Source organism: Sycon ciliatum, chromosome 1 (genome assembly GCF_964019385.1).
Source record: "Sycon ciliatum chromosome 1, ocSycCili1.1, whole genome shotgun sequence".
NCBI lineage: Eukaryota > Metazoa > Porifera > Calcarea > Leucosolenida > Sycettidae > Sycon > Sycon ciliatum.
In genome coordinates this window covers 29,363,743-29,381,055 of record NC_088643.1, presented here as the reverse complement: position 1 = coordinate 29,381,055, position 17,313 = coordinate 29,363,743, and the positions used below count along the sequence as shown (strand labels likewise).

Here is a 17,313-nt window from a genome sequence, read left to right as displayed (position 1 = left end):
GCTGTCTTGCAAGTGCGATCGACTGGCCCTGGCCTGTACTGAGGCTGCGCTGTAGTGTAGCTCTCAAATCCAGGCAGTGTCGATCTACTGCCATGTCGCATACGCGTACATGTATACGGGCATGGTCGTCGTAGGTATGCACGCCACACGTACCGTAGACTTCGTACACATGTACTTGTACGCACGCAGTTGTAGTGAAACAACCTTCCTGTAGGCTACAAAAAACAGAAGAGCGACGTTCACGGCAGCCTCGTTGGAGGGTGGTCGGCTTTCGCATGAGATGGAACATGGCTACATCCTCCAGCAAGAAGCGTCGCTGCCTCTCCCTCAGCGAGAGAGTGGATGTGATTCGGAAATCCGAGAAAGGTGAATCTGCGCGGTCAATCGCGGACCGCATGGGTGTCGGGAAAACTCAGATCCAGTCAATCATCAAGGACAAGATCATGGACGTGTTCAAGGCAGGGACATCCAGCCAACTTCGTCGACTGTCAGGAAAGGCGAAGTACGGCGATGTAAACTCTGCAACGTGGGATTGGTTTACCAAAGCCCGGGCGCGTCGTTTGCCACTGACTAGTCCTCTCCTTCAAGAGAAAGCCCTGCAACTGGCGAAGGTGATGGGCCACAATGATTTTGCTGTGTCGAACGGTTGGCTCGTCGAGTGGAAGAAAAAATATGGCGTGAAGACAGCCGTGCTCAGTGGGGAAGCTGCGGATGTGAACCCGCAGGACATCCAAGTGTGGTCTGAGCGCCTACCGTCAATCTGCGAGGGATTCTCCAACAAATTTGTGGCATTTGATGATGACTTCAGTACAAGAGAGACCCTCAGTCCCAGTTGGGAGGAAGAGATCTTGGCTGATGCAAGAGGTGAAGCGCAGCAAGATGATGACGATGATGTTGATGATGAAAGCGACACAGAGGATGGAGTGGTCGCTAACGCCATCTCTGGTAAGCAGGCAGTTCAGCACATTGATGGACTCAAGAAGTATGCCTTGCAGAGAGGCCTTGACAGCACACTGGATCTGGTCACACAGGTGACTGACATTATTTACAAGGAGGAGATGCGTCGCAAGTCCGAACTTGAACAGGGAAGCCTTGACAGCTGGCTGAACATGTAAAAGATTAGCCCTGGTACAGTATGTGCACTATTCTTGGGTTTGTGCACCCCTATATTCTATTGAATATCCAATAAAATGATATTAGCCCCATCCCTCACACAAACAAGTCAACAAAGAGGCATCTTTGGATTGAGGAGTGCTGGTTTCGAAACAACTGGTTTGAAGCTCAAAGTAGAGCTGGTGTTAGCTCAGAGCAGAGCTGCTGTTAGCTCAGAGCAGAGCTGCTGTTAGCTCAAAGTAGAGCTGCTGTTAGCTCAAAGTAGAGCTGCGGTTAGCTCAAAGTAGAGCTGCGGTTAGCTCAAAGTAGAGCTGCTGTTAGCTCAAAGTAGAGCTGCGGTTAGCTCAAAGTAGAGCTGCTGTTAGCTCAAAGTAGAGCTGCTGTTAGCTCAAAGTAGAGCTGCTGTTAGCTCAAGGTAGAGCTGCTGTTAGCTCAAAATAGAGCTGCTGTTAGCTCAAAGTAGAGCTGCGGTTAGCTCAAAGTAGAGCTGCTGTTAGCTCAAAGTAGAGCTGCTGTTAGCTCAAAGTAGAGCTGCGGTTAGCTCAAAGTAGAGCTGCTGTTAGCTCAAAGTAGAGCTGCTGTTAGCTCAAAGTAGAGCTGCTGTTAGCTCAACGTAGAGCTGCAATGCTAAATGGATGTAATATAGCGCAAGGCAGAGCCGCAGCAAATAGCTAGATAACACCAGTTGTGAGAGTGGACCCGGTTAGTGGGTACGATAATATTATGATGGTGTGAATAAGTTGGATAGGGAGGGATGGTGGGAAAAGAAACACTGCTGAAGCACGATCCGTTGTCTGGAAGAGCACAACAGGGCAAGCAAGATTTGTTTTTCTTTTCCGCAAAAACGGGCTGGTGCCATTTGTGATTACGCAGCAAAACAAAGCGCATGACGTCAGTCTTGAATGCAGTACAAAGCAATGCAGTGCAGTGTGTGCGCTAGTTCGGATTGTTGCTAACAAGTACTAGCACAGCTAGTACACCATTAGCCCCATCCCTCACACAAACAAGTCAACAAAGAGGCATCTTTGGATTGAGGAGTGCTGGTTTCGAAACAACTGGTTTGAAGCTCAAAGTAGAGCTGGTGTTAGCTCAGAGCAGAGCTGCTGTTAGCTCAGAGCAGAGCTGCTGTTAGCTCAAAGTAGAGCTGCTGTTAGCTCAAAGTAGAGCTGCGGTTAGCTCAAAGTAGAGCTGCGGTTAGCTCAAAGTAGAGCTGCTGTTAGCTCAAAGTAGAGCTGCGATTAGCTCAAAGTAGAGCTGCTGTTAGCTCAAAGTAGAGCTGCTGTTAGCTCAAAGTAGAGCTGCTGTTAGCTCAAGGTAGAGCTGCTGTTAGCTCAAAATAGAGCTGCTGTTAGCTCAAAGTAGAGCTGCGGTTAGCTCAAAGTAGAGCTGCTGTTAGCTCAAAGTAGAGCTGCTGTTAGCTCAAAGTAGAGCTGCGGTTAGCTCAAAGTAGAGCTGCTGTTAGCTCAAAGTAGAGCTGCTGTTAGCTCAAAGTAGAGCTGCTGTTAGCTCAACGTAGAGCTGCAATGCTAAATGGATGTAATATAGCGCAAGGCAGAGCCGCAGCAAATAGCTAGATAACACCAGTTGTGAGAGTGGACCCATGAAACCAGCACTCCGTTAGCTAAGCACTATTGACGCACAGCAAGGGTCAATTAATGTCAGCACAGGCAAGCATTGCGCAGCTAGAGTTCAGTAGCTCATTACTCACCCGAGTTGGGGATCATGGCATCCATGGCACGGCAGCAAGCCGGGACGATAGCTGGCGCTATGCGCTTGTTGTAGTCTGGATGTAGCGTAGACACGCATCGCTCTTTCCACGGACCTGCCACTCGGAAGGAGTCGGGGGCACTAGCCATAGCAGCGGTGGTGGCTGCACCAATGTGGACCGAATGCCCGGAGCAGTTCGACTGGGATGGTACACCGGCCGCAGCGACAAGAGACCATACTGTTACTGTGAATGACTGCCTGGTCAGCTGCTGTCTGTTCGAGAGTACGAACAAGAGTTGCTCCGGTCCCTCGCGACGAGTGACAGATGGGTAGCTAACAATGGCACGGACCGGGCAGTACGGCGGTACAGACGGGCCAATGTCACTAGTAACGCCTTTACCGAATGGGTCCGTCTTGGATGAAAGCAGGAAGAGTTGCAGGCGTCCGTCACCAGGGGAGCTAGTACAGCCCCGTGTGATGCCATTAGTGAATTCAGCGCACCGAAGAAATCCAAAGAAGCAGCATGGCGGCTTGGTAGAGCAGCTTGTCATGGCCGTTCAGGATACTACTTTTCCGGCGTGCATCCGTCAGGTGTCGTAGGATTGGCATAGTTATAGGAAGGCGAGGGGTGAGTGCAGCCGTACCATGGCATCGCTGGATGCCCTTCAACACCCTCTTCAGAAGCCACGCATCTACTAAGGGGCCGGCAAACCCATTCTCAAGGTGGGCTTTATGCACCGCACTCGCATACACAGATACAGTTCAGGGCACGCTGATCATAGTTCACGCATGAATGTGTGTCCAGGAACGATGACTCGGGCAGCAAAAGTGAGCTTCCCCAGGAGGGACTCGAGTTGACGCTGGCCGATGCTGCGCTCGCTGATAGTAGCTATGAGTGGCGCACGGATCTCGGACAGCTTGTCCTCTGGTAGCCGAGCTTCGTGGCGCTCGCAGTCTAGGACAATACCAAGGAAGGTCAATGATGGTGATGGCCCTTCGAGCTGGGATTGAGCAAAGAGGAGTGCCGAGATACGTGAACGCCCGGAGGGGGATGGTGAGTTGCTGGTTGGCTGCAGCCAAACCAGTGGAGATATCGAGAAAGTCATCGAGGTAGTGAAGCCGGTGATCTATAGCAAACTCGTGCTGCATGATCCAGTTGACTGCTGTGGCTACTGAGTCAAAGACGGCTGGGCTGGAACGGAGGCCGAAAGGCAGAAAGCGCTCGTAGTAGTAGGAGCCTTCCCAGCGAAGTCCTGACGGCGGACTGGGATCTGCCGAAATGCACTGCGTACATCGAGCTTGGACAAATACACAGGCTGTGGGCATGACATGATGATGTTGATCGCGTTGTCAATGCTCACGTAGTGCAGAGAGAGCGGCTCGGCAGGGATGCTGTCGTTCGCGCCGGTGCCTTCCGGGCTAGACAGATGGTGGATCATTCGCGGCTTGCCGTTCTTTTTGGGGATGGCACCAATACCAGAGCGGCGCATGAACTGAAATGGAGGTGACGGAAATGGGCCTGTGGTCTCGCTGCGGGCGCAGGAAGCAGCTAATTGCTCGGATATAAATGCCGAGTGAGTGAAAGCCAATGGTAGGTTATTAGAGAAAACCGAAATGTCGTGTTGGCCGGCAGATCCAAGAGTAAAGCCACGGCGCGGGCCATGGAGAACATACGCAACACATGATTGATCTGAGTGGTTACGTAACAGGCGGGCAAAGTGGTCAGCTAGCAGTGTGGTGTCTGCAGAGTGTATAGGAAAGAAGCTACGTACCGAGTCAAGCGATTCAGTAGCCATTCTGCTAGGAGCGGCGGGGTGGCCGATTGGCTCCGCGCTGCTGCTGGTTGCACAGGATGCGTGGGTGGTCCTTGCCACACTGGCTGCAGGTGTGGGAGAAGCGGCACGACGACGAAGAACAGCGACCTCCATTGAAGTTGCGGCAGATTTCTTGGCCGTCGCTGGTATGGTTGCGACCACTGGAGGTAAATGCTGCTGGCTTCGGGACGAAAAGGACACAAACCGCCCCTGGATGGACCGTCTTACATTGAGCGCATTTTGGGTGTGCATGGCCTGTGACAGCTATCTGCCATAGGTTCACGTCGATGGTGTCCAACCTCTTCGTGCCTGGTTACTGGGCCACGAGCATCCGCAGCTGGCGGTCGTACTCTAGCCACGCGCTTGGGAAGAACTGGCAGTTAGCAGTCAGGATCAACTGCTGGTACGCAATCAGTTCAGCAGTGCGGTGTAGGGCAGCAGCCGTGATAACAGACATGTATGTGGTCCATGCCTCGAGCCGGGTAGCTACATGTGTAATTATCGTGAACCTTGCGACGCACCTGCTTCGCGTCATCCGACTCAACGATATTTAGCTGGCTATCGTTATTCGGGCTGTGCACTAGCCGGAATGTTGGGCCGGAAGTGTGCAAGAATTTCAGGCAACAAACTTGAAAAATCTACGAACTCCCCTCGCAAGATACGTTCTTGCACAGCCTTGGGCACAGCTGGTGCAGGTGGCTGATCGGGTGAGTTACAGGAGCTTGGCCTGGCGTAGTGGCGGCAGCTGCCGCATTGCCTTGGCCTTGGGTGAGGAGCGGCGCAATGCTCTCCGATAATAATAAAATGGCGGCCGACAAAGCCGACTACACCTCGTCCCGTACGGGAGCGCAGAGATCCGTTGAGCCCGCGTCACCTGAGCTGGCGGAGGAGGCATTGGTGCACGTCGGGCTTCTGGGCTCGCGAGCCGTGTCCGCACTGTCATGTTGCTGGTTCTCCTGGCCGGAGCAGACCTCACTACCAAGGGCTAGTTGTGCCAGCAAACGGTCCTGTAAAATACTTTTACTAAGTTTCCTTTCGGATTCAGGCCGCGCTGAGAAGGCTCGCCGCGGAGGGCTTGGCAAGGCATTGCCTTGACAGTGTCGACAGTAAGGTCAGACATACTGAAGAAATACGGTGTCGAGGTGACACTCGGGCTGGCAGCAAAGCTACGAAAGGAAAAGAAACACTGCTGAAGCACGATCCGTTGTCTGGAAGAGCACAACAGGGCAAGCAAGATTTGTTTTTCTTTTCCGCAAAAACGGGCTGGTGCCATTTGTGATTACGCAGCAAAACAAAGCGCATGACGTCAGTCTTGAATGCAGTACAAAGCAATGCAGTGCAGTGTGTGCGCTAGTTCGGATTGTTGCTAACAAGTACTAGCACAGCTAGTACACCATTAAAAATCACATTATTCTCGTCGATTTGAGTACATGGAAGCATATATGCATGCCCGGTATGCCGGATTTACCATACATCTGCCGTAAGCGACCATCTGCCGTAAGAGACCGCTTTTTCTTGCACCAAGGGGCGGTCGCTTACGACAGATTTGACTGTAGCGGTTTGCCCTTATTTCCCAATCGAACATGGCTGAACAAGTGGTCACGTGCTCGTGCGTACACAAGTCACCTGGTCACCGTGCCTGCAGGCTACAACTTACAGCATGTTTGGGCGAGTTTCTGTCACTCGAGTTGAACCTTTGAGTTGAACCTTGGTGTGAAAATTGTCGCCTGCTGGCGCGGTGACCAGGTGACTGGTGTACGCAGAGCACGGGACCGCTTGTTCAACCATGTTCGATTGGGAATAAGGGCCGAACGCTGCATCGCAGCCTTTTCGGACCAAAACCAGTCGACTCAGCGTTCAAAAGACTATAATATATGGGCCAATCACGGTCATCCGCGCTTTTATAAGAACGATATGGCAGTTTTAGTGACATTTTGCATACAAATCCCCATCTAGTAGGGCGCAGTCACCCAGTTTCGGTGGAAGTGCGTGAGTTCAATTGGAAATAAAGGAGGATGGGAGCGTCTCAGCTTCCTCGGACCAAGACCATTCGACCCAGCACCCCGAAGACTACAACTGGTGAAAATTTGATTTTAGGCTTAACTTCCCGTATAAGTCATGATTTCTCCAGATAACTGTGATCAAATGTTTATACGTGCAATATGATCACATACTTATACTTTGCAGAAGTGTCTGATGGTACTACTGCCATAGAATAGAAGCACTGACTTGAGCAGCCTATGCATTATGGGTGGAACATGCCTAGTAAACAATACTAAAGACAGCGAGCGATAACAGAAAAGTCTAGAGGCTAAATACAGTGGCCCCTACTAATCTATGTCATACCTTCTCCGCTGGTCGAGGAGATGGCCGAGGACCATTGGGAATCGGCGGTGGAAGACCAGAGGACTGAGATACGGCTGATGGAGATTGTAGCTGTGAGCTAGGTCCAGACTGACCACTGCTCGAGTGAAAGCCCTCGCTAGCAAGACTGCCAGCATTTGGCCGTGGGTGATCATACACTGAATCTACACACACAGACACACACGTACATACACACACGTACATACACACATGTACACACATACATGCACATATACATTATACATACAAACATACAGACCGATAGACAGAAAGATGGACAGACAGACAGAAAGACGGCCAGACGCACAGACAGACACACACATCGGTACACCATGCACCACATGAAAAATCATTCAATATTGAAGATTTACCTCCCCCACCTCACAACATGCATACCCACAAATAAGTCGGGTGGAATACAACCAGATCTGCTAACAGCTAGCTACATAATACATGATTTTACATCTTTTAACTGATGATGACTTGCATAATATTCAACTCGGTAACCAAAGGCAAGAATCATTGTGATACGAAACGGAAAATGTATGGGAAACGAATTACAGGGCATTGCACTGTTCTTAGTATTAGTGCATTGCCCTGTGATGCATTTCTCACGGTGATAATAATTATATCGCCGTGCACATGCATGCTGCCAGATCTGCCATCATTGTGAAGACTGAGGGACCAAAGCACAGCCAGTAACGGCTGAACAGCATTTTGATAGAACAATTAGCTGTGGCCCTGGCATAAGCGCGACTATTTCCCAACATGAAATAGAATCAGCACGAATGCGGATAGCAACATACCATAGACATGATCATATCTCTTTAGCTTGAGTGATGTTCTGCTTGATATGGATGCATAGATGGTGCTTGAGGACCCAGTCGAGTATAGACTACCGCCACTGCTCTTGGTTACAACCAGCATTGGAAGAGCCAAAACAAATTATCACAAATGCACTGCTGCTTCCACCACAACCACCACCGCTAAATTGCATTGCGCATCACAGACAGCCTCACACTGTCATGAGAGCACCTATCTCTCTCTCTCTCTCTCTCTCTCTCTCTCTCTCTCTCTCTCTCTCTCTCTCTCTCTCTCTCTCTCTCTCTCTCACACACACACACACACACACACAGGATACACTTACCTGGCGCAGGTAAACCGTTGGAGGTTGCAGCCACATCGTCTTCTCCCCACTGCCAGTGGCCAAGACACAGCGCAAAAACAAAACAAAGAGAAATGCGTATCTCAACCCGTGATCATCATACCAGTCAGGTACTGCCAGCCACCTCGGTACAAATAATAGCACAAAGGCCAAACGTGCCGTCGCATCGTGCCTGTGAGCTTGCTGGAGCACTGATGCATAGCCGTACACAGAGAGAAATGAGACCGTCTGGAGACCACCTGTGCAACATACTGATGAAGCACAGGTGGTTTAGACTTTAGCAGGACAGTGCATGACACCATACCAACCCTGGCCAAGACCCCGGGATGCTTGCTATGACAATCCCATGGCCAGCAATCGAGGACATCTGAGAGTTGTAATTTTTGTACTCCTCCGAGGTGTGATTTTTGGCGTGCTGGGCCAAGCACAAGGAAGCCATCTGCAAAAAAACTGCAGAAAATGGTTGTTGTTTGATCCTTTGGTGTAATCTTTGTTTCTAGTCGAAGCTAGTTGCTGTTTGGAGCAGAAACGCTGAAATTGACTATTTTCTGCAAGTACTCATACATGTACTCATGTACTCAGGCATGCAGTCTCACTCGTATTTTAGCTCTTTTTCTGGAATGGATGCTGCTCTGCGCCCCTTGGTGAACATTTCCTGCGCTCGTGGAGCAGCTGAAAAGGACCACTGGTATGTCTAGTTCCTGGTTTGAAAGTGGAGAGTCGACTTTTGTGCCTTGAAAAAGGAGTAGAGAGCGATAAAGGTACGTCTGTGGCTTATTTTTGAGTGCTCCTCGTACATTTTTGATCGTGATAGAAATTCTCAGACCAAAGTCAGACCAAAGTCAGACCAAAGTCAGCGCGATGATGGCCGTACAGTTTTCTTGTGGATTTTTTAGTTGTTTCATCTCGTATCTATGTCAGTATCGTGATGGTGAAGTGGAGAGGATGATTTTCTTCCTCTAGGCTTCGTTCGGCCGACTTTGCTTCGTCCTCGTTGAAAAGTGATCCTGAAAAAAAGGTCGATTCGCAAAATTATGTTGATTTTGAATGTACGTGATGACATGCGATTGCTGGCTATGTCATCACTAACCATGTCATCACCAACATTCACCACCCCTGCTATCACCAACATTTCTCCAGTAGTGCAAGGAGCAACACGTCATCAGCACAGCTGCCAGCTGCAGCCCCATTTCACCAACAGTCTGTTCTTGTTTGTGCTTTTCTTCTCTTCCTCTCCCCCTCCACTAACTTCTTCACCTATTTGGCTTTGTGCATCTCATAAAAAATCCCTGCGTGCACAGGTGGTATACAGACATCCAGTATGATTTCTGCACATGTGCAAAAATTGACTGAGACTTGCTTGCTGTCAACATGCCCACCAGCGGGCAATGGTATCATGGAGGACTATGCCTTTCCTGCTGCCAGCATGTCTATCAGACTGTGGGGTAACGACACCAGATGGTAGTGGCATCGAGTGTGTGTGTGCGTGTGTGTGTGTGGGGGGGGGGGGGGGCTGTAGACAATATGAACATGTAATAACAAACCACAGGCTAGCCTATCTGAAGAGCATGCCTGCACAACTGCACAACTCAGCATGTATGAGGTACATGCACAGAGCCATAGTCTGAACATATAGAATACACCATGGCTGGTATGGTGGTAGCCTGGACGAGTGGCATTACGTCGTTGCTATTTCTTACATTGCATTCGCATTGTGGTGTTGGCAGCATTATTTGCACCCTGTGCATGATAGATACAGGGTTGTACGCAACCCTGCTTTGGGCTCAACTCTCTTGTGGTCACTTTGCACTGTCCAAGAGCGTGACCTTTTGAACCGTGTCATGTGATGTGAAGTTCTGCCATAGCAGCAATGTATAGAGGTTGTGCGGGCAGTTGCACGCTCCTGGGGGTTATGTACTCTTGCTATTATGACACAACTCTTTGAAGTGCACTGGCACTATTTTGCAGTGTGGATGAACGTAAATCTTAGAAAATAGAAAGTTATTATGATGAACATTCATTCCGCCCCATTCAAAGGCCTTACTTGGGGTGCTGACAGGTCACCAATAGCTTTCATCAGGTTCTCAGCTTCCACTGCATCCTTGGTTAGGGGCTGTGGCGTTGTGTTGATACCGTACGGGGTAGAGTCATTGCCATTCGGTATACGCAGGCAATGTTCCAATAACTGTAGGTAAACATAGAAACGCAAATTACAGTCAATATCACGAATAAAAGCCTGATGTCATGGTAACAACTCGACTTGGCATCGCGAATGATGACAAGTCACGAATAACAACACTTTTCTCATACCTGATCGAGGGTTGTCATTGCAAGGTTTACAATACCAGAATATATTATGTGTAAATAGGTGATGATTAGCATATGACCATGTAGCAAGAGCACAATCTCGGATGCTGTCGCAGGGCAAGCTTTCTACATAATATCAAATGGCACAACTACGCTAATAATAATAATATACGTATGAACCGGATACACCAGACATACTTTACTCACCTGTATGGGATAGTGCACATGCAATGTCCTGAGCGTAGGGCTGGGAATGTCAATGTGCATGGCTTGACAAGTTCATAGGAATACCAGTGGACCTGAACTTCCGTTATCCGGACTCTCCCGATCCGGACACGTCCCAGTCCACTGACCGTACAGTCTCTGTGTTATGTGCCTTGGTGTGCATAGAGACATGTTCTGTGTTCCCACCATCACGAATACCGTAGTTCCGCGCATATAAGCCCATGGGCTAATATACGAAATAATGCATTTTACGGGAAAAAAAATCAGTAATAATGGTTCGTTTTTTAGCCCTGGGCCTAAATTTGAATTTTGAAGGCAGCTGGCACGCGAAAAGTACAAGTCCGTGCGCCGTTGTCCGCCTACTGTAGGTACCGGTACTGGTAATGTAGTCTGCACTGACATGCTGTATTACGGTGTTTGGGTCTGTTTATTAGCCCATGGGCCTATAAACGGAGGTGGGCCTATATCCGGATATAGGCCCATGGGCTTATATGCGCGGAACTACGGTATGCCTGAGCACATGCGTACATGTTATTATGTGTCAATGTACTCTAGCACATGCGTACATGTTATTATGTGTCAATGTACTCTAGCACATGCGTACATGTTATTATGTGTCAATGTACTCTAGCACATGCGTACATGTTATTATGTGTCAATGTACTCTAGCACATGCGTACATGTTATTATGTGTCAATGTACTCTAGCACATGCGTACATGTTATTATGTGTCAATGTACTCTAGCACATGCGTACATGTTATTATGTGTCAATGTACTCTAGCACATGCGTACATGTTATTATGTGTCGGAATGTACTCTAGCACATGCGTACATGTTATTATGTGTCAATGTACTCTAGCACATGCGTACATGTTATTATGTGTCAATGTACTCTAGCACATGCGTACATGTTATTATGTGTCAATGTACTCTAGCACATGCGTACATGTTATTATGTGTCAATGTACTCTAGCACATGCGTACATGTTATTATGTGTCAATGTACTCTAGCACATGCCGGTATGGGTTACCGGTAAGTCCCATGTGTGGAGCGGATATGACGAGTTTGAGTGCTCTAATTCTTTAGTGACTTCTTTACCCCCCCCCCCCCCTCCCCTCCCTCCCTGGTGTATGTGACATGTGTTTTATGAGTGCACCCCTAACCCTAACTGTTACTGCATATAGTGTATAACACAAGATTATTCACACATTGACTTACAGCAATCCATGTATCATAGCTATCACTTGTCTCGGCGGAGAGGAAGCAGTCGCTCATTCCGTCATGTGAAAGCTTGAATGTGAATGGTCGCCTGGCCTCATCACTGACAGCGCTCAGCTTCCATCCAGGTAGGATAATTGCGTTTCGTGCCACGTCATCATCCTGAGACCTGTGTTGGTGACGACAGCATTGTAAAGGAACATAGTATTGTATGCAGTATTGTATACACTATACATTTATCGGGAATTGTGTGTTCGCTGAAGTCGCACCAACCTCTTCTTCACAATGTACATTTATTGTACAGAGAATAAGATAATGTTCCAAGGAAACATAAGGCAGCCTTGCTATAGGTATGCACATACAGTCGACTCCTGATATAACAAACACCACTGCTGTGCAGGAGAATTACTTGGTCCGGCTCATCGCAATTGTCGCTTATCTATCGCCACTAAGAACAGGAGTTTTGTTGGCGCTCTGTGAAATTTTCAATAGGCATAGTGAGGAAGCATGATACATGAATACTCTCCGCCACAAGAAAAAAAATTCAGCCATGGAATCAAGTGAAGCGAGTCATAGAAGGGAAGCAAGGTAAGCAAAATGCACGAAATAAATCAGCGAAGGAGCGCGTTCTTGCACTCACACTCTTACAGGTCCAGAGTATATTCAACTCTCCATCACTCGAGCTGGCCATTACATGAGCTGACACTAAATTGATGGTGTCTAGCTGCTGGCGTAGATTGGTAGAGCATCTCTTGCTTTGTCAGCCTGTCGTATTGCAGCAATGGGAAAGGAACAGTTGTGTCTTTCACTTCGGGTGCTCGAAGGAACCATGGGCAGTGTGACCTGTGTGTGACCACAGTGTGTTTCAACAGAGCCTTCGAATGAGGCATACAGGCCTCTCCAGACAGCTGTCATACGCTCGCTGGATACGCTGACCACGGCTCTTGTAATGCTGCTGCCAGGTCCACGAAGGAACAAAAGGAACAACCAAAACGTCCCTGCCATGCGTGCATCGAAAACACCTTTCTTCTTCAGCATGACGCTCATACTACTCTGCCGTGCACGCGTGCCTGTCACGCTCTCCAGGATGTCAGTTGCCCCAGCCTACAGTTCCGGTCTTCGGATCGCTGCGCTTGGCTTTCGGCAACACAGACAGTGAATGGCCAGATTTCCACTTCCCAAAAAGTCGAACACATCGCGATTCAAAGCGCTAGTCGCGACCATTTTTCTTTGGTGCTTCATTTGATCTTGCCATCACAACCTCCCAAGCAAAAGTAAGTTAGATATCGTGATTGGACTGGGTTTTACGTGTCAAAAAGTGCGTGGGAGATAAGCGACAATTGCGATGAGCCGGACCAAGTAGTTCTTTATAGCCAAAGTTCTTTATAACAGAAATACACTGACACTATACAAGTAGCAAGTCATGACTGACGTGTGCCCCATAACAGTATAACTGCACTTGGTTTACATGCAGCCCTACAAGATTTTGGTTCCTTTATATAAACAAAAATTGTTCGCTATAGAAGGTCAATTTTGTATGGGCTCAAACAGGGACATGGACAATGGTTGGTTATATCATGAAATTCTCTATAATGCAAGTTCGTTACAAGTGGAGTCGACTGTATCTAGGGTCTATTTAGCACATTAGACGTAGACATAGCACATTCCATGCGAGTCCAGCACTACCATCCATATTTGGTTAATTAAAGGTGTGGCTCACAATTCTGCCTACCACAATGGTAATGTGCTTCCTCGAGACCAGCTCTGTGGAGAATAATGGCACGTATTCAGTAGCTGGGCACGCAGATACGCACATGCAGGCATTGCAGCTATCAAGTAGTACAAGTACTTCAGGTGTCTAAACTCACCGGAAGTAATAGAGGGCCCTGTCTTTGAGCACAAACCAACGTCGTCGCCATGTAATACCCTTGCCTGTACGCTTCACAAGGTATCCATCTTGATCCGGGTCAACCAGGTCTGCAACACTGCAGCTAAGACGGAGCCGGTGGTCCTTCTTCTCCTTTTTCTCCTTGCTTTTGCTCTTCTTCTGGTTGCCACTCTTCCTTTCCTTGCTGTTCCTCTTGAAAAACTCAAAGATGGAGCTTGTGGAAGTGCTTGAATCATAACCAGTGATGTCAAGCTGCTCGTACATACCTTCACAGTCATCAGTGTTGCTATCTGACAGGTGGACATCATTCAAGATGTCATCCTAACCACACGAGTAGGGAAAGCAGCAAAAGAGGAATATACAGCTACTTGTATAGAGATAGTACACTGGAATACACTACTGGAATACACTACTGTCGGGCGCCGAAGAACTGGGGGGGGGTCAGGGTTCTAGCCTAGCACGCTCTTATTTTTAGCGAACACATTAGTTTCATTCTTATTCAATGGTTCAGTCTTGCATGTATAGTCTTATGCAGAGTTATATGTCTGAGTGAACACTATAGTGTACATTACCGTTTCCGTTCTTTTCTGCAAAAAAATCCAGCCTACACCGCTGTCAAAAATTGGTGAAATTCTAGCCTGGCCGTTCTTCGGTGCCCAACAGTACTGTAAATCGTCTTGCTCCAAGTCTTGCTTCTCACACAAACACAACACATGACCATATTGTATGGTTTATTCATGGCACTGGTGCATACTCCTCTCCTTCTATCTTGGACAAGAAATGTCATACTTTACTTTGTGCAGTTGCATTCAGTGACGTGCAAGTCGTATACCGGTAGCTGACTTCAGGTCACACACCTGCCACCCAACCCGACTGTGGCCGGGACCGTCCCGATATCCAGGGTGGTAATAGGAAAAGTGCATTTGTCGCTTGCTTCACAGCTACATTTGTATACATTTTCATACCTAGGTACTGTATGTCATTGTCCCGATCTCAGGTTTGCAAAGGTTGGCAGGTAGGTCATCATTCCTAAACTAAGAAAGCAGCTATAAAAATATGGGTAATGCCAATACGGCAGTCAAGGGAGCAACATCAGTATCTTATCTGTGTGCTTATACTTATAGAGGTTACGCGATCACAACATCAGCTGAGTTGCTTTGGAAAAGTCGCGGCACAGCGATGCATTAGCGACTCACTCTGTATACGTAGTGCCAGTGAGCAGTCCGGAATTCTGCTGCTCATTACGACTACTTTCTCGTAACATCTATGGACATCAGCTACATGGGTTTCCAGAAATCCCATCAGCTACACATTGCAAATGTCTTGTTGCAATAAATCCTTATACCTAGCGGTATCTGGCCATCCGTAATACACTTAGCTGTATCTGACTATCGTTATACCTAACTGCATCAGACCATCCGTAATACACCTAGCCGTATCCGATTATCCTTGAACCTAGCTGCATCTGGCTATTTGTGGGCCAAGCTGCATCCGGCTGTCCTTACCGGCATGCTTGCATAGAGATCCTCCTCTTGTTTTTCATAGCTTTCCTTCGCTGCATTCACCTGCTCTGCCTTGATTGTCTGACTGGCACGGCCTACGCTAGATGGGTCGCTGGTACTCGTCACCATCATCCTGGATGTGCGTGTTGGAAGTTCGGGTGCCGTGGAAGAAGCATTAGATTCCCTCGGATTCGTTTTCGGAGATTTACCACGATTTCCTTCTTCGCCAAAGTTCAATTCTGCATAGTTGTCCTCAATGTCACATTCTTCCTCCTGGACATCATCATTGGGTTCAGGACTGGCCAGCTGCTCGTCCGTAGGAAAGTCAAAGTCACTTGTTGACCTAGACGGCCCTGCACCTGAACGCGGCGGTGGTACATCATAAGTAGCATCCATTGGCACTGCAGCACCGGCTTGCCGTGCAGTAGGTGGGATATCATACAATCCGTCACCGTCGTCAATTTCAATCTCCTCTCCGGAGGGTAGAATTGCAGCGCGGTGCGATGCAGTGCTGGCTGCTCGCATGGTGTTCGGCGAGGCACTCAACACCCGAGCCCCGGGGGCATTGGAGACGGTGAGGAGTGTTCTCAGCTCACTATTCGTATGCGGCTGTCCAGTAGCTTTAGCCAGGGCATCAACGCAGCGATGCATCTCACTCTCCTCATACGTACGCAACAGATATGGCTGCAGACCAGTGTCGATGGGTGGTGTGATGCGAAATGCGCTCGTTTTCTCACCGGAGTCACGGGGATCAACGAGTGAAATTCTACAATGCTCCAACTCCAGCTCCCACAGTGGTTTCTGTACGTTCCGCGATCGCATGCTATACGCACGGAGGATGTTGTCGTCGGCTCCCAGCACACACCAGCGGCGATTCCAGGCCAGTATGTTGCTCAAGTGACGTGTTCCCTGCACAAGGAAGCCACTGAAGGCTATGTTCTCTTCATCCTGGTCAGAGCTCACTGTATTCAAACCCACATAAAGACAATGAACAGACAGAGAATAACAACACCTTCATTGCTTCTTTGATCACGCTGCCCAATGTATTTTCAAACCATGAAAGAATGTGGATACCAGTAGTACTAGTAGTAAGTTAGTGGTGTATTTAGTAAGTTAGTGGTCGCAAAGCAGGAGTAGTGATATCATCACTTTGATCACTTTATTGCTGTCTCAAACAATGCACTGGGCCCAGGAGAAGCAGAACAATGCTAATTTTAGAGAGGTGAGCATCAAACACACACACATGCCATGGACATAATTATTTAAATTATTACATTGACTGGCTGGAGTGGTCCGATTCTTTGAAACACTAGCATACATGATTGAGAACTGTCTTGACACAACGGTCACACACTACGGGCCAAGGTGCAGCGATTGATAACGCAGAAAAATTTCAGCAGTAGACTTGTCATGAAACAATCATCTGTCCTAACAGGCCCCTGCGTTGCATACCAAAGCCGAACAGCCAGAAGTGTTCCTGAAACTAGTACACTGCATGTTCTACTGACGAAATAATTGCAGTTTGCACGAAGTCGAAGGAAGGACGTTAGTTGAAGCAACTAGTAGTACTCCATAATTCTCTCGGGATTGCACAAACAATGACTTGTTGGGATCAGCTTGGTTTCCACTGGATAGCAGCCTATCGCACGGGCCATGAACACTCCACACCGATCTCTCTCTCTCTCTCTCTCTCTCTCTCGATGTCTGCCTGGCTCCTCGCCACAAGGACAATCTCCGTTCCATAAGATGGAGGCTACGCTGTTACGAGTACTAATCATCACCCCATCGCCAACACGAGGCCAGCCGGCTATGCGATCAACAGTTCCATCCATGCTCGCCGCTAGGCCAGGAACACCATACAAGTCAGACACACAACTATTCTGCAGCCTTATCGCACATCACATGGCTTCTTGCCAGGCAATTCAACCTAGCCCTAGCGCCCAGAACGAGCTGAACAGCAGTGGTAAAAATAAACAGATAGACATCGTGCTCGACTCGAGAACGCAA

General features: G+C 48.4%; 1 protein-coding gene across 3 annotated transcripts in view; it reads right to left on the bottom strand.

The window, feature by feature from the left end:
* The window catches only part of LOC135821846 (uncharacterized), a 31,266-nt gene that overhangs the window by 12,943 nt on the left and 1,010 nt on the right, over positions 1–17,313 (bottom strand). For 2 of the 3 annotated variants that reach the window (XM_065334845.1, XM_065334849.1), the window contains exons 3-8: positions 15,310–16,268; positions 13,785–14,125; positions 11,917–12,085; positions 10,208–10,348; positions 8,146–8,194; positions 6,981–7,162 (exon numbers count right to left, since the gene is read on the bottom strand). In XM_065334845.1, coding sequence (XP_065190917.1) covers positions 6,981–7,162; positions 8,146–8,194; positions 10,208–10,348; positions 11,917–12,085; positions 13,785–14,125; positions 15,310–16,268 — 1,841 coding nt within the window. Of the gene's footprint in view, positions 1–6,980; positions 7,163–8,145; positions 8,195–10,207; positions 10,349–11,916; positions 12,086–13,784; positions 14,126–15,309; positions 16,269–16,580; positions 17,197–17,313 lie in introns of those variants that run through there. The other variant, XM_065334855.1, reaches the window with a different exon arrangement.